We start from the raw sequence: 24,743 nt of genomic DNA on the forward strand, positions 1-24,743 counted from the left end.
AAACAGCGCAAAATGAAATGAAATGAAAAATAAAACAGTAACTAAGGCGCTAAGAGAAAAGCGATGGAAATTGGAAAATGAAGTTCTGAGATCACACAGGATGTTTTATCACACTCTCGAGGAAATCAAAGGGAACTGTGTTTCCCATATTATACAGCTACGAAGTGCAAAATGAAATGACCTGCTTATTTGAACAACGTTAGACCCAGATGTGTATGTATCTATCTATCTATACTTATAATAAAACCGGACAAATTCTATACATTACTTCGCAATTTGAGATTTTACTTATGCTATTTGTAACACCAAACGTTACCGTGGCATAACGTACTACTAGCGCCATCTAGAACTTATAATAAAACTATAACTCATCATATAATTCTGAGTAGCGGAGTTGGAAAGTTGGTGATAACTGGTATTACACGACCAAATTTCGGAGATAATTGTCGATCCCGGTCATTACCTTAACACCTGTCAGTGATACATAGGACTCTATGTATCACATAAATACATGAGGCTCTATGTATCACATGAGGCTCAGTGTCACTGTCAGGTGTTAAAGATGGCCGGTCTTTCAGGAGGGGTGGGCCTAATGGTGATAATTCGTGCGATCCGTACGATGCGGACGCAGTTGTATGACTTTCTATACAAGAATACTGTAGATTCGTTTGATGCGATGCGTCCGATACTTAAGATGTGGACACCTACCATAATAGTTCATTTTCAGTTGGTTCAAACATTATCACCATCAGGCCAACATTTAAATACCAGCCATTAAAATAGTCTAATGATAATAATGATTCTCATATTCTCATATAAATAAAACAAAGTAATAAATTAGATATCGCGATCAAGTGACGCCGCTAAATTAAAAGGGGTTTTCCGAAAAAAGTTATTAAGTAAACCGGATTTATCCAGTTCTGCGAGTTCCGGATACTCACGCTGACGCTAAGCTTCTCCTCTGAGAGTTTGTTAATAAAAGAACTTTTCAAATTAGGGACGCCAACTCTTCAGATATTATAAAACGCGACGCGAGATTTCGGATTATGATCTTTAATCTTTATGTCTATGATATGATCAGTCGTCCGCGATTTCGCTCGTGCATTTCTATGATTATCCACATTCGTCTCAGGAGTCTACACTACTCTAGTCGTGGTGGACTATTAGCCTCAGACTTCTGATCCTAATAGTCCACTACGCTGGCCCAAAGCGGATTGGCAGACTTTACACACGTAGAGATTTTTTTTACTTCATTGTCACAAAACTCTACTATCTATATCATTTATATTCTATATCTATATAGGTAGCAATATAAAAGCGAATAGTTACTCATAACAGATTATATATAATACTACCATACAAGGTATAATACCGGCATACAAGGTTAAAATTTGGCAGACAGGTAGTTTAGTAGAAAGGATGTTTAGTGGATGTCCGCTAAGAACGGATTTTATGAGGTCTAGATTGACAGGTCATGGGGGGCACATAGTTCGACGAGACGATGGACGTTGGGGTCCCAAGGTGCTGGAATGGCGACCCTGCACTAGAAAGCACAGTGTTGGTCGAGCCCAAACCAAGTGGACTGGCGACATCAAAGGAGTCGCAAGGATTTGCTAGATGTATGTGGCTCAGGATCGTGATGTTTGGAAGTACATAAGGCTTATGTCCTGCAGTGGACGTCCATCAGCTGATATGGAGAAGGGCCTGTGAAGTCTTGAATGTCCGCTAGTTACTAATTAAACACAATTCAATCACTAAACTTACAAAGAACTTCTTAGTTAGTTAGCAAAGTTTAGATACCTTCGCGCAGTGGTATGCGCGGTGGATTTACAAGATGGAAGTCCTGGGTTCGATCCCCGGCTGGGCCGATTGAGGTTTTCTTAATTGGTCCAGGTGTGGCTGGTGGGAGGCTTCGGCCGTGGCTAGTTACCACCCTACTGGAAAAGACGTACCGCCAAAAAATTTAGCGTTCCGGTACGATGTCGTGTGGAAACCGAATGGGGTGTGGATTTTCATCCTCCTCCTCATCACTTACCATCAGGTGATATTGCAGTCTAGGGCTAACTTGTAATGAATAAAAAAAAAGTTTCGCTTCAACTTGTACTCATATAAATTGAACTTGCAGATGAATTTTGTGAAGAGTACCCTCACAACCTGATCCCCACGCCTGGCTACTGGATAGAGTGCTCGCGCCAGAAGATCGCCACCGACACCATTTGGGACGAGTCCGAGTCAGAACACGATAGCGGCCCTGAAAGAGATGACGCGGGTAAGTAACCAAATATTTATTACACGCTATAATAGGGATGATGACAGTTTTTTAAACTGTATATAAATTAAGAGTAATAGTGTTAATAGTAAAGCAATTTTGTAAAGCTAACAGGGTATCTGCGTACATTACTTTCGGAGCTACAGGGATTGCCGCGGATCCCTGAGAAACGCCCTATACAAAATGGTGAGAATTAATGACGTCGTAGGTACTTAATGATCCATAGATTTGTATGGGCGTTCAAACATAATTACTAATATCTTTGTAATTTGTGCGTTTATGTTTATAATTTATTTATCAAAAAATGACACATTTAATGTAAGGAAGCTATAACTGTATGATTTTTTGATTTAATTACGATAAAAGATTTTTAATAGTGTTTGAAATTTTATAATCTTATTTATTCTGCAAATATCCAGACAATCTTTGCTTTGTGTGTATATGATTAAAATTGACCTTATTTACCCGAATGTATCATAACAATCAATACAGGAAGAAATTTTTTTAAGTACGGATATTTTTATATTTTGTACATAAACAAAATTTAATGAACACGTATTTTTTCTTTTTTTTTTTAACTCAACAATAACAAAGTTATCGTTAGCTAAAGTTTAAACATTTAAACAGAATTTGAGGGTCACCCTATCGCTGTACTAAGTAATAGCACAGTAATAGGCAACTACAAAATCAGCTGGTAGGTACTAGGTTAGCGAGCGCCCGCGCCGAGGGCCGTTGACCTTTCTACGTTTATTTTTGTACCTATTATTTTTTATAATAATTAAAGGTCGTCACTTTTGAGTTGAGTATCGATTTTCCCTTCATACTTTATTGGGCTTAGGACCATCAATAATGCGTAGTAATAATAAAAATTATAAACTTTCGATTGGAATAATGAAATACAAATGATGATTATTATTACGCAAACTTTTGCATTAAAGGATGATTCGACTTAAATGCGCAAGCGACGGCAGATTGTCTGTCACTGGTCGCCCATCGGCAATTCGGCAGGCGTCCTCAGGGATTTTTCGATCCCCTCACCCCTGCCACCCCCGTCAGCCGAAGCCGAAGCGATATGACTACTGCCGGTATTTCTTTGTCGGCGTCTTACAAAGTGCCGCCAGCAGTTGCGCAGTTTGTTTGGGAATGTGTCCATTATTTTGTTATTTCTGAGACATAAATTGAAAAAAAAAATTACATAAAATGTATCGAACTGTTTGTAGATTTATGTTCTATTAATGATACAGAACCACGAAAAAAAATGTCCGCACTAAAGTCCGAATCACCCTGTATATTCAAACCTAGTCATCATCCCCATTATATGCTTCACTTGTAACTATGTATATGTAAGAAAATCTCGGAATGTTAATATGACCCACTTTCCGGTTTTAGATTAGGATGAAAATTTTGCACACGCTCTAAGTTCTGATGACAATACAATCATGACTAGCTAAGAAATTCATTACAAATCCAATATGGCGGCCTCCCCTATCACTTGCAACTATGTATAAAATTAAATCTTGGAATCTTAATTTGACCCACTTCCCGATCTTCGATTAGGATGAAATTTTACACATGCGCGGAGTTCTGATAACAATACATGACTAGCTAAGAAACGTCATTACAAATACAATATGGCGGCCTCCCCAAGATGGCGGACTGGCTGTTTGAAATCCACCCCCATGATATGTATATCAAATGAAAGGGTTTGCTGCCAGGAATACGAAAAAAATAGTCACGTGACTTGAATCCAATATATGTAATTTTTAGTGCGTGCTAAAAGCGTGTTTTTTAGTTTTTTTTATCTATTTAAAATTATTTTGTAGTAGGTAGTTGACAGAAGAAGTAGGTTTAAGTGTCACCCATAATATGGTCGCACACATTGCCGTGCCGTGCCGTGACAGTGGATATGATCTCTGCCTCCGTTTCCGGAGGTTGTGGGTTCGAATCCGATCTGGGGTATGAACCTCCAACTCCTTTCAGTTGTGTGCATTTTAAGAAATGAAATATCATGTGTCTCAAAACGATGTAGGATAAACATCATGAGGAAACCTTCATACCAGAGATTTTTTTTTTTCTCTGCGTGTGTGGAGTCTGCCAATCCGCATTTGACCAGCGTGGTGGACTTTTGGCCTAACCCCTCTCATTCTGAAGGAGACTCGAGCTCAGCAGTGAGCCGAATATGGGTTGATAATGATGATGATTTTAAAGCTAAGCCCCCGATTTCATCTACCCTCATGTATGGAATGATACTAGAAATAATTTACAACGTAACTTACTTTATTCATACTTGTAAAATTTATAAAACAGGCGTATAACAAAGGAATTACAATACAATTCCATAAGCAAGAACAATAAATAACCTTATCTTGGATCACTGGCGCAAGGCGTCGAAATGACTTATAACAGTTGCGTGACTTGCCTCAAGGAATCAACTCTAATTTGTGCCCCATTAACTGAAGAAAATATTACCTACGAAGTGTTACAATACGGTGACGTCATCAAATTTTGCATTCCAGAAGTAATTCTGAAGTATTTAATTTTCCTATTTACAAAAATTAAAGACGAATTTACATTTGTCTGACGTGTCGTGTCGTGACGTATCAGATCAGAATCGGTATCATACATTTCGTATGCGGCACATCAGAAGCCATCACGACATGTCACAACACTTAAACGTTGCCATATAAAATGTACGATACCGATTCTGTTCTGATGTGTCACGACACGACACGTCAGACAAATATAAATCCGGCTAAATGTACACATAAAAATGTTCAAGAAAACCTTACTGCAACATCGAAACCTTGTGACATGCCCGAAAATCATTATTTTTTTTACATTAGTTCCTTGGAACAATATGTTTTAAAAACTTCTTTGTTTATTGGCAAATATTGAATGAAATATTGTAATTATTAAGCCAAATTACTCATCAAAATCATACCTGAGTAACAGAATGAGCTTGTTAAATAATTTATTAAGTGAAGTAGATGGAAGTTACTAGATATCCCTCTACACTGTAAAGGCTGCGTTGTTGTAAGAGCCTCCCTGAAATTTCATAAGCCTATTAAAAGTGCTTATTGACGTCCAGAGACGTTTGAGCACTTCCCTATTTTATAACCGTTTTGGCAAAATTAATGCAACATTATGGTTTAACTTCATCAGATGCCTTGATTTGCAATAACGAGTCATTTTTATTTTCCAATATTTTAACGTCTTTAATTATTTGACTTACAAGTCAACTTAAATTATAAAAATCCATACATGTCTGCTATTTTTTTTAATGTTATGACATCAATTGCTTATTTTGAAAATCAGCTAATCTTGAAACTTAAAAAGCATTGCTGCGGCAGGTAAGGTACGAGCCAAGGACAGTATGATTTTTATCATACTATTTTTATCAGATAATAATTCACCTGCGGGAGCTATTGTTTGTAACAGCCCATCTGTCTTGTTTTTCTATAACTTGTGCGCTCATGTGATCCTAGATTGAAGTTCTACTGTTTATGTGCTAGTGATTTGTTCGGAGATAAACAAGTACATTTTGGTGATTTTGCCAACGGAGATCACCAACCCGCTTAGATTTTTTTTTTAAATATTTGTCATATCTTTTAAATATGACCTATATTTCCATTGCCTTCCATTTAGATGGAAGAGACTGTGTTAGGAGTGGGTACGGTGATAAGTTCGCGCCCTTTACCACTGAGCTATTGAGGCTTGAATCTAATATCTAGATCGCTCAACCATTATTCAGAAAGATCTGCTGCAGTGTTCAATTATTATCAATAGTCAAATGATTGATGAAGATTATGATGATGATCAAGTCAGCACCCAAGTCGCGGAACCATAGGTCTTTGTTACTAACTGTAGCTCTCAAGAGCCTAGTCTAGATCGTCCAATCTTTATGGAGAAAGATCTGCTGCAGTGTTCAATTATTATCAATAGTCAAATGATTGATGAAGATTATAATGACGATCAAGGTAACGCCTAAATCTTGGAAGTTCGGAACCATAGCTCATAGCGCTAACTACATCTCTCATAATTTTTTTATTATTAAAATTCTATTCTAAGTACGAAAACAAAAGTAAACACTGATATTAATTCTGTTACAATACAGTATACTTAGGATCATATTAATACATATGCAAGACAGATAACGTCTCCGAAAAGTGATGGAGAGGTACCCTGAGTAAACATCTGTCAAGTTGAAATAAGATAGAACTGAAGCTTCATATGATTACATAAATGAGATGAGATTTGGCCTTCATCGGCTTCGGAATTATATTATGATTGTGAAGCATGTAATCGAAGATACCTTACAGTGTACAAAATGGGATGTTTTGTTTAATGTTTTAACAATAAGTATAGTCCTATAGCTACTGATTTATCTGAGTTAAATTTGGATATTTATCTGATTTTACTTCCTCCAACATTTATCAATACATTTATATGAAATTGAGAGCTTATACTCGTAGATTAAGACGGCACTAAAACTCAATCAACCTTTTTTAATTTTTTGTATGTATGTATCTCTCTGTTTTTCCGGGCTAAACTTTGGAACGGCAAGACCGATTTTAGTGGGACTTTCACTGAAAGTCCCATTAGCGACTAGTGCACCATTGAACATTGAACAGGAAACAAGTACGATGTAATTTTTCGCTTTTAAGTGTTTTTGAAGTCAGCTGATTTTTAAGATGTTATTGAGATCATAACGAATTTTTTGAAGTCGGCTAAACACAATGCCATCATTTGTATAATAGCAATTAGTGTACATTATAATGAAAAAATGTAATGCCTTACGGAGGCTTTTACTTCATTCATCAAGCCTACAATTAAAGAAATTAAACTGTCAAACAAAAGGGAATGACAAATGATTGCTTAAATCGCCCAAGGGGCCTACCTCCATCACAAAACTTTGATTTCAGAAAATACTTGTAAAGAAAAAGGTAACGAAATTAAAAAAAAATTACCTTCCGTTATGCCGTCACAAGAGTTGGCATTTACCAAAACTTTTTCAATTTTGATAAATTTAATTACGTGAGTTTTCAAAATTGTGAGATTTGAAATGTAATACACGTATGGAGTGGTGTATAAAAGTTTAATGAAAAGGCTTTAATTGGTGTTGTAGCGTGTAATTTAAGAGTTTGGATCGCGAAGTCTCGAAGTCCTCAACAGTGTGCCGAATATGGGTTTGGGAATTGTAGGGTAATCTCTGGATTTACTAAACCAATTTTAAAAACGTTTTTTACCAATAGAAAACCACGTTATTTGTGAAGGAACTACCAGGGTGAAACCGTGGGGTATTTAGGCGAAACATAACTATATTCGCTTTTTAACATTCTGCACGCGAGGGATGATGACAGTTTTTTTAATGGTATATAAATTAAAAGTATGCTAATAGTAAGGCAATTTTCAGGAATGACAGGGTATCTGAGATCATTACTCTCGGAGCTACGGGGATTTAAAGGGTCAATTTAAAGGGTCAAAAAACACACTAAATGGCACGAAAGAGTGCCGTTTTCCCTAAGAAAAATACAAATTTACTGAAAATGACAAATATCTTTGTTGCAGTGTCTTTATACTTATTATGATGAAAAAAATGTTACATTTGATGTAAGGAAGCTGAAAATGTATGGTCATACATGAAAATCAATATATTGAAACCTTGTCATCATCCCTATTCTGCCCACTACAATTTTTTATTTTACTACTTTAAATATCACCAAGTTACATTACATAATAATGTTAAAATATTTAAAAAATGCATTGAGAACATCATTTAATTAAGAGTAATTCGGCTTTGACACGAAATCTAAAACAATATCAAACAAAGAAGAGAAGTTCTGCGTTAACTCATAACTCCATGCTACGCTACAGTTCTGTCACCTCAGCATGTTTAACTATGCAAAGCGGATTATACTCTGACGACATTTGTGTAACAACGTCAACGAAAATTAGCCTTAGCTTAGCTATCCAGCCTTAATGTCTGGAATAAATCCTAATAAGACATTGAGCTGAGACACAATAATTACTTAGTACGAAGATAACAATCATGGTCCTTACGAAAATCTCTATTTTAAAATAGCTTCACTAAAAATAGCTCCTACTTCTTTTCTCAATGCGTCAGGTGGATTTTGACCTGCTAATCCATAAAAACAATGTGTTGAAAAACATTTATTTAGTCAAGGTGCTACACTCAATCAATTATTATTATTTACAAGAAAACAGTAATTTACAGAATTAAATAATGCAACCTTATAAATATACATTATTTCATACTCAACATTTATTCATATCTTTTAGGCTGACACGCCTTTTCGAAATATTCAAGCAATGTAAACAAATTAGATAATTATATAAGTAATAATACTAATATACAAGACCTGATAGCTATTTATTCTACCACAAGCACAGAATTCATATTAGTAAAGGTGCACAATAAAAATTTTAATAAAAAAAATTCAACCGACTTCCAACTCAAAAATTAACCTAAACTAAAAAGCAAAAAATAACATCTTACCTATGTGCTACCTTCTGATCAATTTGAAGGCGGTGCCAATCCAGTGTCATGTTTTAATTCAAGCCGTTTAAATAACAAAATTTCTGTGGTTCTTTCAGAAACGGCTTTAATTAAAACATGACACTGGATTGGCACCGCCTTCAAATTGATCAGAAGGTAGCACATAGGTAAGATGTTATTTTTTGCTTTTTAGTTTAGGTTAATTTTTGAGTTGGAAGTCGGTTGAATTTTTTTTATTAAAATTTTTATTTTTTTATTTTTAGTGTTAGCATACCCACTGCGTGTGTACAGTCACAACCTATCTAAGTGGAAAGTTATTATCAATACAAAATTATCAAGTGCAAACACAAGGTAGCTACTGTGAGCCGTCGAGGAGTTCTCTTCACTGTGCTTCGTCTTCATCACCAGACCATTAATACAGTCGCAATCCATCTAGGTGGAAAGTTCTCATCAATACAAATTGATCAAGTCCAAACACAAGGTAGCTACTGTGAACCGTCGAGGAGTTCTCTTCACTGTCCCTCGTCTTCATCATCAGACCCTTAATACAGTCACAATCCATCTAGGTGGAAAGTTCTAATCAATACAAATTTATCAAGTCCAAACACAAGGTAGCTACTGTGAACCGTCGAGGAGTTCTCTTCACTGTCCCTCGTCTTCATCACCAGACCCTTAATACAGTCACAACCCATATAGGTGGAAAGTACTCATCAATACAAATTATTATTAATTAAAATTAATAAGCCCAAACAAAAGGTGTCTGCTGTAAATCCTTGACGAGTTCCATCGTCTGTGTTTCGGCTCCATCATCAGACCAACTCCAAACCTTCATAAAGTTGTAGTGGTTTAAAATATCTTATGGAAACACTAACAAACGTACTAGCCGTCTCTACAACTTTCTAAAGTTCCCCTCAATTTCTCTAGGATGCCATCATCAGATCCTGACATGAAAAAAATGGGACCACCCTGGAAGTAAACCCTACAAAACAAAAAAAGAATTTTCAAAATCGGTCCATAATTGACGGAATTATCGCTGGACATACATAAAAAAAAAAAAAAAAAAAAAAAAACATACATACAGCCGAACGTAGAACCTCCTCCTTTTTGGAAGTCGGTTAATAAAATAAATTAAAGATCGCTTATATGATCTTAATATACTTCGTGAAACAAATAATTACTTATGCGGGTTGGCCGCCGTTGGATCGGGCGGGCAGAACGTCGCTTCGCCGTAGTCACCTATCGTACGTATGTTACGTAGGTAAAGATAGTGATGGGGAAAATTGTATCGACCATATTTATCGTATCGTAATCAACTATTGATGAATTCCTCAGTGACACAGATGATTAGATCATATTTTACCTTCACAAACGTAAGAAGCATTATAACCATTGTACAAATGTACATTATGTATGTAACTAGACTTTTCGAACAGTCAAGGTGTCTGTCAGACCACACGTCGGGACTTAAAGGCTAACTAAACTTACTTGAAATAAATTAATTTTGCATTGTAATGGCATTTTAAAATTCAAAATGATTGACTCTCTCTGTCAATCACAAATCTCAATATTCCCACAGAAACAGGATGAGCTAGTTTACAAATAATGATAATCATATATTTGTTTTAACTCAATGTTTTAAGCCGTTAAATATAAAACTAACTAATTTAATTAGAAAACAACAAGATCACTTAAGATCTGCCCATCTGCTCCATTTCATTCCAGACACGTTTCCAATTTATCGACGCGTCATTTTGCCGTAGTTCGAGGATCTTTGGCGTCCGGTCGCTCTCATATCACAAACAACCCAAGCCTCGAAGTATTACCTACCATCGATATATAAATTTGTAATAGATTCTGGATAAGCACTTCGAAAACGGCATCTCAAAATAGAGGCACAAACCGATTTGTGCCGTTATTTGAAATGAGCGATCCAATCATACCCAATTTTAGGACATGTCAAAATGCCACAGTACAGAAGTTGCGTCAGTAACCTTTTTTGTTTGATTAATTTTTGTCACCACATGCAAATATCGTGGCAATCTTTTAATTGCCAAAACAGAGTCTTTTTTAACTCTACCGTTCTTAACTCTATAACATGCTTGTAAGTTTTAGTTAAGAATAGAGATTAAAATATGTACTTATTCTACGTCAATTTACATGTGGCAGTTTCGGCAAAGACGAAAGGTTGTAAACACAATGACTTTACAATAATGTTTAAGCTTTAAGCATAAAATTTAGTAATAAGGTGTACAAATTTACAATTTGTTTTGGTCCATAGAATATAAACCTTTTTTATTATTTAAATTCACTTGACTAAATATTTAATGTCTCGGAGTAAATAGTGCCACTTTAAACTATGTTTTGGTTACAGAAAATTTATCTTGCCAAGTTATACATCGATGTACACGGTCATATACATAAAAGCTTACTTAGTTAGCCACTCAACAAATTTACGGTTGTTGGTAATAGTACGGTCTGTTATATAGCTTGGCTATAATCAAGTTTTGATATAAAAAACATTATTGGTCATGTAATAAAACAAGTTTATATAATACGAAATATTTCACCCGCTTTGATCACATTTCCGTGAAAAGGTATACTATGTACTTATTTCAGACTATCTCTCTGACAAACTTATTCTAAATAATAAAAAATAAACAAGCATACTAAAGTGTATAAAATAGCCTCGAGCCTCAATAGCTCAACGTTGTGAGCTGTCGGATTCATCACCGAGAGCCAGTGGTTTGATTCTCGCTCGGTTGGTCTATTGTCGTGCCCACTCTTAATATAGTATTTCCCGACTAGATGTAGGGGAATGGGCTATAGTAAATATGCTTTAAAAAATATCTATCGAAGTGATACTCAATATGGTTGGTGGTGTTCTCGGCCCATTATCATTTTAGATTGAGACCTTTTTGGATCAAATCTAAGCCTTTATTTAATATTTGTTGCTATTCCGTTTTGCACTCTATTTCAATTGAGATCCGCGTCTAACCCTCTGTCTATTTCTTAACGCCTGATGCAAAAAGCACTTATTCTATTAGCCTATTTCCGTGTAAAGTTAACTTTTCTATTATAATGAAAAATTTTCTATGATAATGAAAAAATGCTAATTAATTAGTATTATATTCTCATTTGTTAGCCCAGTGGCTAGACTATGCGATTTTGGATCATGAGGTCTAGCTAGGGTTCGATTCCTTCGGACTATAGAATGAGTTTTCCTTTTTCCAAAGAGTTGATGGGGTTAACACATTCGCTGCGGTACGAGGTCAATTGATCTCGTACGACTTGCGTCTTGAAGTGTTAGGAGGTCGGTGGACCCCGTAAGGGACCACTTAAAGTTCTAGCATGAGGTCAAAAAACATCGTACCGCACCAGAGGAAAGTACAGAAATATCAGTGCCGATAGGTGTTAATGATAGGCGTCCACTTATCGTACGTATCGGACGCATCGCATCAAACCTATCTTTAATTTTACGGTGGATAAAATTCGATTGACGCGATTCGTGCGATATGGATCAGTGGACGCATTTATATGACTTTCTATACTAAGAATACAAAAATCCGTTTGATGCGATGACTCCGATCGCATCATTGATCCTTGTCTCGGAGAAAAGGTGTTAAACTGTCAGTTCCGGTCATTATTAATGATCAAACGAGCTTACCAAGTGAAGTTTGATCTTAATTGTCTTTTTTCAATAACAATTATTAACTATCATTAAAGATAATAAGATAAAAGCCGTGATATGTGCCGTGATAAGTGGATATGACATCTGCCTCTGATTCCGGAGGGTGTGGGTCCAAATGCGATCCGGGGCAAGCACCTCCAACTTTTCAGTTAAGTATATTTTAAGAAATTAAATATCACGTGTCTTAAACGGTGAAGGAAAAACATCGTGAGGAAACCTGCATACCAGAGATTTTTCTTAATTCTCTGCGTATGTGAAGTCTGCCAATCCGCATTGGGCCAGCGTGGTGGACTGCTGGCCTAACCCCTCTCATTCTGAGAGGAGATTTGAGTTCAACAGTGAGCCGAATATGGGTTGATAATGATGATGATGAAAGATAATAATGGTTAATATTAGTTTGGTCAAGAAATTTTTAGGCAACCTACTCGCAATATATATATTTGTTAACGTACTAAACAGATGGGTGAAGGTCGTTTCTAATACGGATATTCTACTATAACAGACACTTATCATAATATGATACCAGTCCTATATCACACTGATTTCAAGAGGACCATGTGACCTATATTTAAATCGATTCATACACGTAATCGAGCCTGAATCCTCGCCAGGTAAATCGCTTAGCGGATTTACCTGGCGAACCTGAGCCAATTTAAAAAAGCCCGTTCCGTAAAATGACCCAACCGAAATGTTTCATTACTTAACCGCAAACCGCTGCGTCAGGGGGTTGGCCCAAAACCCTATATACATAAACTGTATCTGTATATTGTTCGTAATGGACCTTCACATCTATATTCTAAACTAACATTATATTATTATTTGATTGTTTGTTTGCATTGAATAGGGCTCTGAAACTATTGATCGATTTGAAAAAATATTTCACCAATGCAAAGCTACATTATCATCGAGTAACATAGGCATTTTATTTTTATGGGTTTACTGGAAACTGCGGTGGGTTTGCCAGTAAACCCATAAATAAAAATCAAGTTGAAAACTGCAATAGGACTACTAAAACAAAATGGGAAGGTTATATTATATAGGGGTTTTGATTGGATAATCTAATTACATATTTTTTATTTTTTTATTTCATAATGCACAGTTAAAATGAGAAACATTATTGATATAAAAATATAGATTTTGAAAGAGTAAGTAGACAAAAGTGACGACGACATACATTGGACCTACGGTACATAGACTCGATGATCACTGTCATTCGCACGGCTCACGGAACTCACAGAAGATTGTACGAAAGGAGATGGTCCAAAATTGTAAGGAGCCCAGGTCCAGTCATTGTACCATAGCGGAAATAAAAGGAAATATTTTTTTTAACTATTTTTGATTATAAAAATCTTAATTATTTAGGAATTTACTTTAATTCTTTCGAAATAATATTCATTATCTCCTAAGAAATGCAACACTATTAAGGGTAATAATGGCGGATTGATGACGTTTCCGATGCAGTAATCAGTTTGACGTTTGCTGTCAATTGTCATGTCATAGTTGCTCTATGGGCGCCATCTTGATATAACTCAAAAACTTGGGTTTTAATTTTATTTATTTCTTTTTGTTTAGCTACATTTATTCACTTTAATAAATTTTAATAAGATCCTTGTATTTTTAAAATTTTAATGATACGTGGTACAAGACTGGACCTGAAATGGACCATCTCCTTTGTCAAATAGTTGCTCCCCGCTATAGTATTGGGAACAACTTTCGTGCCGTTTTTATGAAACGTACATGCAGTCTATTTACCGTAGGTACAATATAATGTCGTTGCCTGAAATGGTTCGTGTAAAGATACCTTGTCGCTTTGACAGTCGTTCTCTCTAATTTGGCTGACGCACTTCGGTGCGTCTCGTCTGCGTGTCTTCGTGCGTCTCAATAAAGACCTTAAAGCAATCTCCTACAGGCAACTTTAGAGAAACAATTTCTTTTATACCAAAGCGTGGAAAGTTACAAGCTTATATTCTATTTTTAGTAATTTTTTTTTTTCCTATTTTAAAAATGTCTGAGGTTTGAGCAATATATTTATAGTATTTCGTAAGGTTATAATATATGTAGCTACTAGCGGACGCCCGCGACTTCGTTGGCGTGGAATTTGGTTTTTCACAAATCCCTCGGAAACCATGAATTTTTCCGGGATAAAAAGTAGTATATGTGTTAATCCAGGCTATAATTTATCTTAATACCAAATTTCAGCTAATTCGGTTCAGTAGTTGAGGTGTGAAAGAGTAACAAACATCCAAACATCCATACAAACTTTCGCGTTTATAATATTAGTAGGATAGTAGGATGGGTTCATACGAGCATCTATAGTCACTGATGTGGGTACTACACTGTTTGTACACTGGACAGTCGATGCTTTAACAACTTGGCACTTTGATAGCTAGTGTAACACTAATAAGTTTCCTAATTGTTTTCGCTCGGAGCCAATCTCCCGGCCAATTTCACTGATGGCTTTTACGTAGGCGACGCATTTATTGGAGTGGTGATATTTACATACATATATCTGTTACCGGCGATCTGTATAATCTGGTATTCTATACAATTCCTATAGCAATGTAAGAAATACCGGGACCGTTCTGACGATATATGATATGTTTTAAATGTGATTGTTCATTATATTACATAAGTTTTTGAAGTCGGTTAAAAATAGGTTGAAAAGGCAATTGAGCTACAATCTTTAAAAGACTTTATGTTACAACTAGCGGCCGCTCGCGACTTCGTCCGCATGGAAATCAATGTAAACTTTCAACCCACGTTTCATCACTTTAGGGTTGAATTTTAAAAATTCTTAAGCCACATTATATTTCGTATTTTTTTATAATTTATGAACAAATTTTTACTGTAACTCTAAAAATATAGGACTTTCCATACAAACTTTCATCCCCTATTTTATCCCCTTGGGGGTAGAATTGATCAAAATCCTTTCTTAGCGGATATCTACGTCATAACATCTACCTGCATGATAAATTTCAGCCCGATTTGTTTATTGGTTTAGGCTGTGCGTTGATAGATCACTATATCAGTCGGTCACCTTTGAGTTATATATACCTGTTTAAATTGCCAGAGCGCACCCGGGGCACTTTGGCAATTGTACCATTGTTTGATTGTTATATACATTACCAGCTAGGCATTGTATAAAATACCTGGATTATACAGATTGCCGGTAACATATCTAATTTCAAATAAAGGTGTACCTAGTCGCTTTGTACATGGAATTTCGTCCGTCTGAAATTTCTGTTTTACCTCCTATCCCGCAAGAGCCGTGAATTTATTCGGGATAAAAAATAGCCCATGTAACTTTCCGACCCATAGACTGGGAATGCGTTAAACTGTCACGTGAATCTATTGCTACGTTGCTGCTCGTATATACTCGTAGCAATTATTATGCTAGAGTATGAATATAATATGTATCTTTGTCATAAAATAGTTTTAGCAGACTCAGAAGTGATTACAAAAATAAGAAAACTAATGTCGAAAAAAGGTTCACAACATTTGTCAGGACAACTTAATGAACCAATCAAACTGTAACCAAAGTAAGACCCGAGAATGGCAGAGAACCTTGAGTGAAGTCACGTAAAGGATCCTTTGACTGTTAACAAACACTCCCCTTTTCCACTCAAGTCACTCTCCCCGCCTATCCCAAGTAACCCATAAAGAATTACACAACAAGAGATGTGGACAGCTGGAACGCCACGGTCACACTGAAGCCGTCCGTACCGCAAGTCGTTGCAACGCGGTGATAACAATAGCAAATATTTTTTAACACAATAATGTTTATCGATATTTTTGAAATCATATTAATCAAAACATTATTCACTAAACTAAACATTATTTCTGGCAGATTATTTTATTCATAAATACTAAAATCGCGAGCGAAAAATGGAGGATGGGTGTAGGGGTGTGAAAAATATTAAAAGTAGTCGAACTGTTTCGGAGGAATGCGACAAACACCGAGTTAGGAGATTTTTATCAACTTAAAATTAAGGCTACATTCACAATATTGTATTGCACGTATTTTTGTTTTTACAAAAAATAACAAATAGATAGTATCATTTATGTTGTTCATAGGATCATAGAATCGTTCGACATTAATACTGCGAACAAAAAGCTGGCCGGACAGACGGTCAGACGGACATGTCAAAATTATAAGGATTCCGTGTCGACAACGGAACTCTAAAAAAAACAGGACAATGCCGTGTGAATCTATCTTAAGTCTGTGAGAATCCCAAAAACGCAAATTAACCCAACAAAAACATTACAAAACAAAGCCTCCCGTAAACTTTCATCTACATACAACAAACAGGGGATTACAAGCTGTTATCTTTTTATTTACCTCCGTCCAAAATGTACCTATTGTACAGAGGAGAGTCCTTTACTTTGTATCTCGCGAACAACTCTCGGAAGCATATATTATTCATTTCTCATCTCAACCTAGACTGCCTACATAATTGTTGAAACTTGGCAGGGTCTCAGGAAAAAAAACTCATGACATTTCCTCGCATTATTGATGCCTTAACTGAATTTCACATTCGCCCTGTTCGTATAATATTTACCCCTGCTCGCTAAGTTATTTAGGGTACGTTTGAGAGGTGTACACGATTTTTTATTAGATTTTATTACGTTCTGTATACTGTAAATTGCAGCCGTGTGGCGTTGAAACGTTTTTCACTTTGAATACTTTGGTGCTGGATTACTAGGTACAGATCTTGGAACGTTGGGTTCGATTATATTATTTGTCAAATAAACCTTAGTTAAAATTCGATCTCAACTCAATATTTTCTCTACGTTTGGTGCGGTTTGGAACGTAACTTTAATTTTAAGTTTTCGACGATTTATTATCACCAATAACATTACCTGACATGTGCTTGTAAATGAATGAATTTTTACTTTGACTTTTGACTTTGACTATCGCTTATCTTAGAGCAGTCATATACGAGTACGAAGTGAAAATCGCATGAAAATCCGTTTTACAATGCTACATGTAATGTTGGAATTCAATTTCACTATCTTCGAGATCCTTTCCAAGCACGTATTATGTGCTTAAGTTTTGGAACCTACTTTCTATAGCAACATAATTTTATAATATTGAGTTATTTAAGGTATTTTAAAAAACTTCGAAAGCTGTGTGCTTCTTTAGCAAAGCAGACATCAGGTGAACCACATGTTGATTTGCTCGCATTGTGAGTAATAAAAACTGTTCTTTTGTAGCATTATTCATGTTCATCATTCATTCGTCAGTTTAGACTGTTTCGTTATAATGGTCATGTACAATTAGCGGACTTAGACCTCGTTAATACGGCTCTGTCGCAAAATCCATTCTTAGCGGACGTTTACTAACTATGTACGCATATATATATTTGAATATGCAATTTCGAAAAGGGGACATGTCTGAAAATTGTTCAGGAGTTAAAAAGAAAAACAATTTTTCCAAGCCAGCATTTCTAAAAGTAACTATTATCTTACATTTTGGTGTTAATTAGTCTTCGAAAATTACTAGATTCATTTATTTTTAAATTAATCCAAATATGTTATTAGATATTTTATATTTGTGAGATATATGCATAGAATATCTGACATGTGCCCATTTTGAAATTGCATATTCATTTAAATATACTTTACACGTACTAGATGAAGATACTATTCACATAAACATAATAATATAATTACGTTGTTCATAAATTTATAATTTGTTCTGCTTGAGTTTGAATAGGCCTCTTACTTGCCAATACTCTCCAAGGAAACTTTTACTAATTAATAAAATTTAGTAAGACCTTTGTAATTAATTCGTAAAACAAATTAAATGTAAGCCATAATATTTTAACTGTAACCACAATTACATCAAACACTGGACCGATTTAAAAATTCTTTCACTAATAAAAAGCTACATTATCAGGAAGTAACATAGGCTATATTATATCCCCGTATCGCTGGGAAAACCGCGAGGTTCTGCTAGTCTTCTTATCTTAATATTTTTGGCAGGGACGTAGTTAATAGTTAGTAGGTATCCACTAAGAACGGATTTCGGGACAAAGAAGGATTAAAGAGGTCTAAGGGCGGGCGAAGTCGCGGGCGTCCGCTAGTATTCTAATACTTCGACTTAGCTACTTCGTGGAATTCAGTTTTTCATAAATCCCGCAGAATCATGGATTTTTCCGGGATGAAAAGTAGCCTAGAGTAAAATCTATTTGAATTCCATTTCAGCCAAATCGCTTTAATAGCCGCAGCGTAAAGGAAGAACAAACATACACACAAACTTTTGCCTTTTTAACAACTTTCTTTTTGCATTGTTTTTCGTATTAGTGTTATTTTTTTTTTGTTCTGTTTGTGTGGTTTAAAGTAGTATCGCTGTAAAAATGGAATAACTTCTCCCGTTTTCCCAACATTTTCCTTCAGTGCTCTGCTCCTATTGATCGTAGCGTGATGAAAAGTATACTATAACCTGCCCAGGAGTATGAAGAATAATAGTTACGTTAAAATCATTCGAGTAGTTTTTGTTTCTATAACGAACATACAAACAGACAAAAATTTTACTAATTGCATTTTTGGCTTCAGTATCTATCGATCACTAATCACCCCCTGATGGTTATTTTGAAAATATATTTCATGTACAGAATTGACCTCTCTATTATTATTATAAGTCCTAGCGGGCGCCCGCGACTTCGTCCGCGTGAAAATCAATGTAAACTTTCAAGTCCTATTTCACCACATTAGGGGTTGGATTAAAAAAAATTGAAATTTCGTATTTTTTCATGATTTATGAACGAATTTTTAAAACTGTAACTGAAAACAATTAAGGACTTTTTCACCCCTTTCATTTTTTATTTTTGCAATAAAAAGTATCCTATAACCTTTTCCGTGTCTTAAAACCGTGCCAAGTTTAATTTGAATTCATTCAGTAGTTTCAGCGTGATGCCCGAATAACAAAAAAATACGGACAGACAGACAGACAGACAAAAAATCGAAAAAAAATATTTTTAGCTTCAGTATTTTATAATGCCCCCCAACAAAAGTTTTCAAAATATCTTCAATGTACAGATAGATATACAATGTATAAAATATTAAGAATTCGTATTATAAGTATAGATTCTAGATGGCGCTAGTAGTATTCTATGCCACGGTAACGTTTGTTGTTACAAATGGTATGAGTAAAATCTCAAATTGCTAATAAATGTATAGAATTTGACCAGTTTTATTTTATGTATAGAAGATAGATAGAAACGTAAAACCGTCCATGGCACACGACTTTTCACGGCAGCAAATGTTTCAGCTAAATTAATTCTTGTATGAAATCTAGCTCGACAGGTTAAGCCCGGTTCAGAGTGACACGTTCAAAGCTCTGACGATAACTTTTGGATTACAGCGGCTCTGCACTTCGACGGTCTAATGGAATTTGTAGAAATACGATACTAGTAACTAATCCATTACAAATTTTTGACGCTGATGTATTTTTTATATTCTTTACAAGTTAGCCCTTGACTACAATCTCACCTGATGGTAAGTGATGATGTAATCTTAGATGGAAGCGGGCTAACTTGTAAGGAGGAAGATGAAAATCCACACTCCTTTCGGTTTCTACACAACATCGTACCGGAACGCTAAATCGCTTGGCGGTACGTCTTTGTCGTTAGGGTGGTAACTAGCCACGGCCGAAGCCTCCCACCAGCTAGACCTTGACCAATTAAGAGAACCTCAATCGGCCCAGCCGGGGATCGAACCCAGGACCTCCGTCATTAAATCCACCGCGCATACCACTGCGCCACGCCAAAATGTGTATATGATGTTTTACAAATTGGGAGACTAAAAAAGACTAGAGTTTTTTTTATTTAATGACTGAGTTTCAAGGAGCATAGCCCAGTGGATATGACCTCTGCCTCCGATGCTGGAGAATGTGGGTTCGAATCCGTTCCGGGGTATGCACCTCCAACTTTTCAGTTGTGTGCATTTTAATAAATTAAATATCACGTGTCTCAAACGGTGAAGAAAAAACATCGTGAGGAAACCTGCGTACCTGAGAATTTTCTTAATTGTCTGCGTATGTGAAGTCTGCCAATCATCATTCAAACCTGCCACGCATTGGGCCGGCGTGGTGGACCATTGGCCTAACCCTTCTGATTCTGAGAGGAGACTCGTGCTCAGCAGTGAGCCGAATATGGGTTGATAATGGATTTAGTTAGTTGAGAGACGTCTTTAGTCACCTGACGCATCAGTTGCTATTTACAAATATCCATTTATTTTAATTTCTACAAAATGTGATGACGTAAGGATAAAGTTATATCCAAACACCTTTAAGACGGATTTGTAAGGTTTATTTATGTAGGTTAATATTACACAGACGAAGGGTTCCAAATAATCCCATTATTATACTGACAGGCGGAGGGCGTAACAGCGAATTTTTGCTGAACGGAAAGTCACAACTTTTATCATGTCAACTTACTAACGACGTTAGACATTCAATAATATTGTTATACTTTACTTTACTTTTTGTGGATATTAGATTTTATGTTTCTCGCAAGAAACGTAGACTCCGCGCCACGAAAAAAGCCCCGCAGACGCGGCGCCACCCACGATAAGTCATTAATTTAACTTACTCACAAAAAAATGCGGAATATTGCCTTGTAAGTAAAAATTGCGATGTTGACTCAAGTTGTAGGAGCAATTAATTTCTATATAAAATCGTAATTTGTAAATAATTGGGAATTTTATCCATATGAGTGATCTACCTCGTTACTAAGATGTTGCAAACTCTTTTGAGAGCAAAAAATAATAAATAGACTCCGCGCCACGATACAAGTTCCGCAGACACGGCGCTAATGTCTTAACGGCGCTCATTGTCATTTGGTAATAGCGGTCTTATTGTCATTTCTGTATGAAGGTGTCAATTTTAGTTCAGGTTTTCGCGGGACTTCTTTCGTGGCGCAGAGTCTACGAAGTCTACGTGTGACTTATGCCAGGGTCATAAAATGTGTTCTAAAATACAAGTATATGTTTATAACTGATGAAGCTTCGCGTTTTGCCTGTTATCTGTAAACCACACGATTGTGTGTGTGTGTGAAAGTACTGATTTCGAAATTTAAAGTAAACACACAGAAAGCCCTAAATGAAGAGCTATAGGTCTGTCTTTTTGTCTTTGGTATATATATATTTTTTTTTAAAGAATATTTGTCATATGTTTTATAATATGACCAATATTACCATTCCCCTCCAACTAGTCGGGAAAGACTGCTAGGAGTGGGTACGACAATAGATCAATGGGGCGGGGATCGAACCACCATCCCTCGGTGATGAGTCCGACCGCTCTTACCGTTGAGCTATTGAGGATCTCATATACTGATTCAAAGTAAAGACTTACGGTTCCTACTCTCTTTTTATAGTAGCTATATTATATGTTGTCAATCGGTTTATGTCTAATAATAACCAAAAAGTTATTTTTCTGCACTATATAAACTAAAATTATGAAGAGGAAATATTTTTTTGTTTGTTTCGATCGTCAAAACTACTAGACCGATTTAAAAAATTATTTTACCACTAGAAAACCACGTTATCTATGAGTGTCATAGGCTATATTTTATCCACGTAATCTTACGAAAACAGAAACTAAAAGCGTCGGCTAGATCCCAATAATTAGGTGAAACCGCGGGTTTTGAAATTTTTGATAAAACTTCGGTTAAAGTTTATAAATAAACTAAGTATATAAGCATTATAAGTTTATAAGTAGTAAATCACTTTATTTGTATGCAGATCGCCACAGAAGATCGGGGTCTCTCGACGAGGCGGCAGAAGACAGCAGTGACAACGGAGGCAGTACACCAAAGAAGAAGACTGCAATAGAAGAACAATGGGAGAGATCCGGCGGCTTCGAGCTCACGTCCGTAGAACAAGAGACGTATGAGAAGTACTTCTACGGGACAGAACATTGGAACTATTTCACAAGCGATGAAGACTTGGGACCAGTGATACTCTCCATCAAACAGGAAACCTTGAATGCGAGGGATCAGTTTAGGTGAGTGAAGAATATAATATAGAAGTGACTTTTTCATTTTTAAAATATTTTTAACCGCATTGTGATTTATTCATCACTAGCGGGGACGCCTTCGACTTCGTCCGCGTGGAATTTAGTTTTTCACAAATCCCTCGGGAACCATGGATTTTTCCGGGATAAAAAGTAGCCTATGTGATAATCCAGGCTATAATATATCTTAATACTCAATAGTCGAGGCGTGAAAGAGTAACAAACATTCATATCATTAAAATCATCCGTTTTCGCAAATCTCGGGAAACCATGGATTTTTTCGGGATAAAAGTAGCATATGTGTTAATCCAGAGTCAAATCTACTTCCATTCCAAATTTCAGCCAAATCGCTTCAGTAGTAGCGGCGTTACAGAGTAACAAACATCCAAACAAACATACATCCAAACCTCCATACAAACTTTCGCGTTTATAATATTAGTAGGATCATCATCATCATTGTCAGCCGATGGACGTGGACTGCTGGACATAGACCTTGCCAGCCAGCCAGCCTGCCAGTATGTTTTATTATTAACTACCTATCTACTTGGCAGACCTCACACACGTAGAGAATTAAGAAAATTCTCCGGTATGCAGGTTACCTCACGATGTTTTTTCCTTCACTTCACACGCGTAAGACACGTGATATTTAATTTCTTAAAACTAAATAATAAGAGAATAATCAATTAACTTAATAATAGAAGAGAATACCTTAAAGTCTAGAACTATTGCAAACTTTACAAAAACCTTGTTAACTACAACGTTTTTGTAAGTTAATGTCATTTAAAAAAAAACCGAAAATAAAGAATAAAAACTGAAATTTCTTCTCGGCTAAAAGACTGAAAACTAATAAATAAATATTTTTATTAACATAAACATGCTTGTTATAACTGTTCTAAAAAGAAGAAAAGTCGACCAAGAAATAAATCAAACGAAACTTTTATCAATGTTTTATTTTGTAACTAAAACTTTTATTTACGTAAAAAACCGTCTGAAACAACCAAAGCCTTTTCATGGAGTTGTCAAAAATTTTCCCCTTTCAAATTACGAAAGAGCTATCACATCGCATCCCCATCTATACAGATTATCGGATTAAACGATTTTGGCTCACTGACCCAGTTACTTCACTTTATTAAAATGTTCCGTTGTTAGCTGAGTCGACATCAAAGGCCCTGGACAAAAATTTAATTAAAAAGAACCGACTGGTGCAAATGCAATGTGATTTATTTAAATAGTGTTTGTGTTGTAATTTGATAAAGGTTTAGCTTAATTCTTCTAAGGAGAAGAAGAAGAAAGAAGAAGGCTCAAAGTCAATCAGCGGACGATGGAGCGAGCTATGCTTGTAAAATTGTAGATGAATACATATATATACCTAGGACATATGATCCAGTTAGGTAGGTCCAGTTTCGAGAAGGGTGAATCGCCGAATCCAACTCGGCTTGGCTGCATTCGGGAAACTTCGCGACATCTTTTCGTCCGAAATTCCTCAGTGTCTGAAGACAAAAGTCTTGCCAGTGCTGATCTATGGTTCCGAGACTTGGTCTTTAACTATGGGCCTCACAATAAGGCTAAGAGTCACACAGCGGGCGATGGAACGAGTATCTCTGCGTGATCGAATCAGAAATGAGGAGATCAGTAGAAGAACCAAAGTCACTGACATAACTCTGCGAGTTGCGAAGCTGAAGTGGCAATGGACAGGCCACATATTTCGAAGAGTCGATGGACGTTAGGGTCCCAAGATGCAACCACGCACCGGAAAGCGCAGTGTTGGTCGACCCCTCATTAGGTGGACCAAGGACATCAAGGGGGTTGAAGGGAGTCGCTGGATAATGGAGACTCGAAACCATTGTGCTTGGAAGTCCATGCAAGAGGCCTATGTCCAGCAGTGGATGTCCATCGGTTGACAATGATGATGATGATGCAAAAAATACGTATTAATTTTTCTTAAACATTTCATTGTCTTTCTATTTTATTGGTCCACTAGAAAGGATTAGTATAGATTTATAGCTTAGACCTTCTTCATAATTTCTCAAATAAAGCATAAACGCCGGTACTGAGCAGTGTGGTGGGTCTAATTACAAACTCAGATAAAGCCTATTCGGCGGCATTAAGCAGTGTGATGGGTCCAAACTCCATTAGGCTGCCGATGATGATGAATCATTAGCCAACATAATGACGATTGATGGAGCTATTTCCTTTCATATCCGACTTCAACACATACACAATTCAAATTTTAGGAGTCCGCACTTCTTATCGC

The 24,743-nt window shown here is 36.2% G+C and overlaps 1 protein-coding gene across 1 annotated transcript in view; it reads left to right on the forward strand.

Moving 5' to 3' along the window:
• LOC112052211 (uncharacterized) overlaps window positions 1–24,743 on the forward strand; it is a 113,247-nt gene that overhangs the window by 39,020 nt on the left and 49,484 nt on the right. Inside the window, exons 4-5 of the mRNA XM_052886201.1 lie at window positions 2,126–2,269; window positions 22,219–22,480. Coding sequence (XP_052742161.1) covers window positions 2,126–2,269; window positions 22,219–22,480 — 406 coding nt within the window. The remainder of the gene's footprint in view (window positions 1–2,125; window positions 2,270–22,218; window positions 22,481–24,743) is intronic.

This window comes from Bicyclus anynana, chromosome 16 (genome assembly GCF_947172395.1).
Source record: "Bicyclus anynana chromosome 16, ilBicAnyn1.1, whole genome shotgun sequence".
Lineage (NCBI taxonomy): Eukaryota > Metazoa > Arthropoda > Insecta > Lepidoptera > Nymphalidae > Bicyclus > Bicyclus anynana.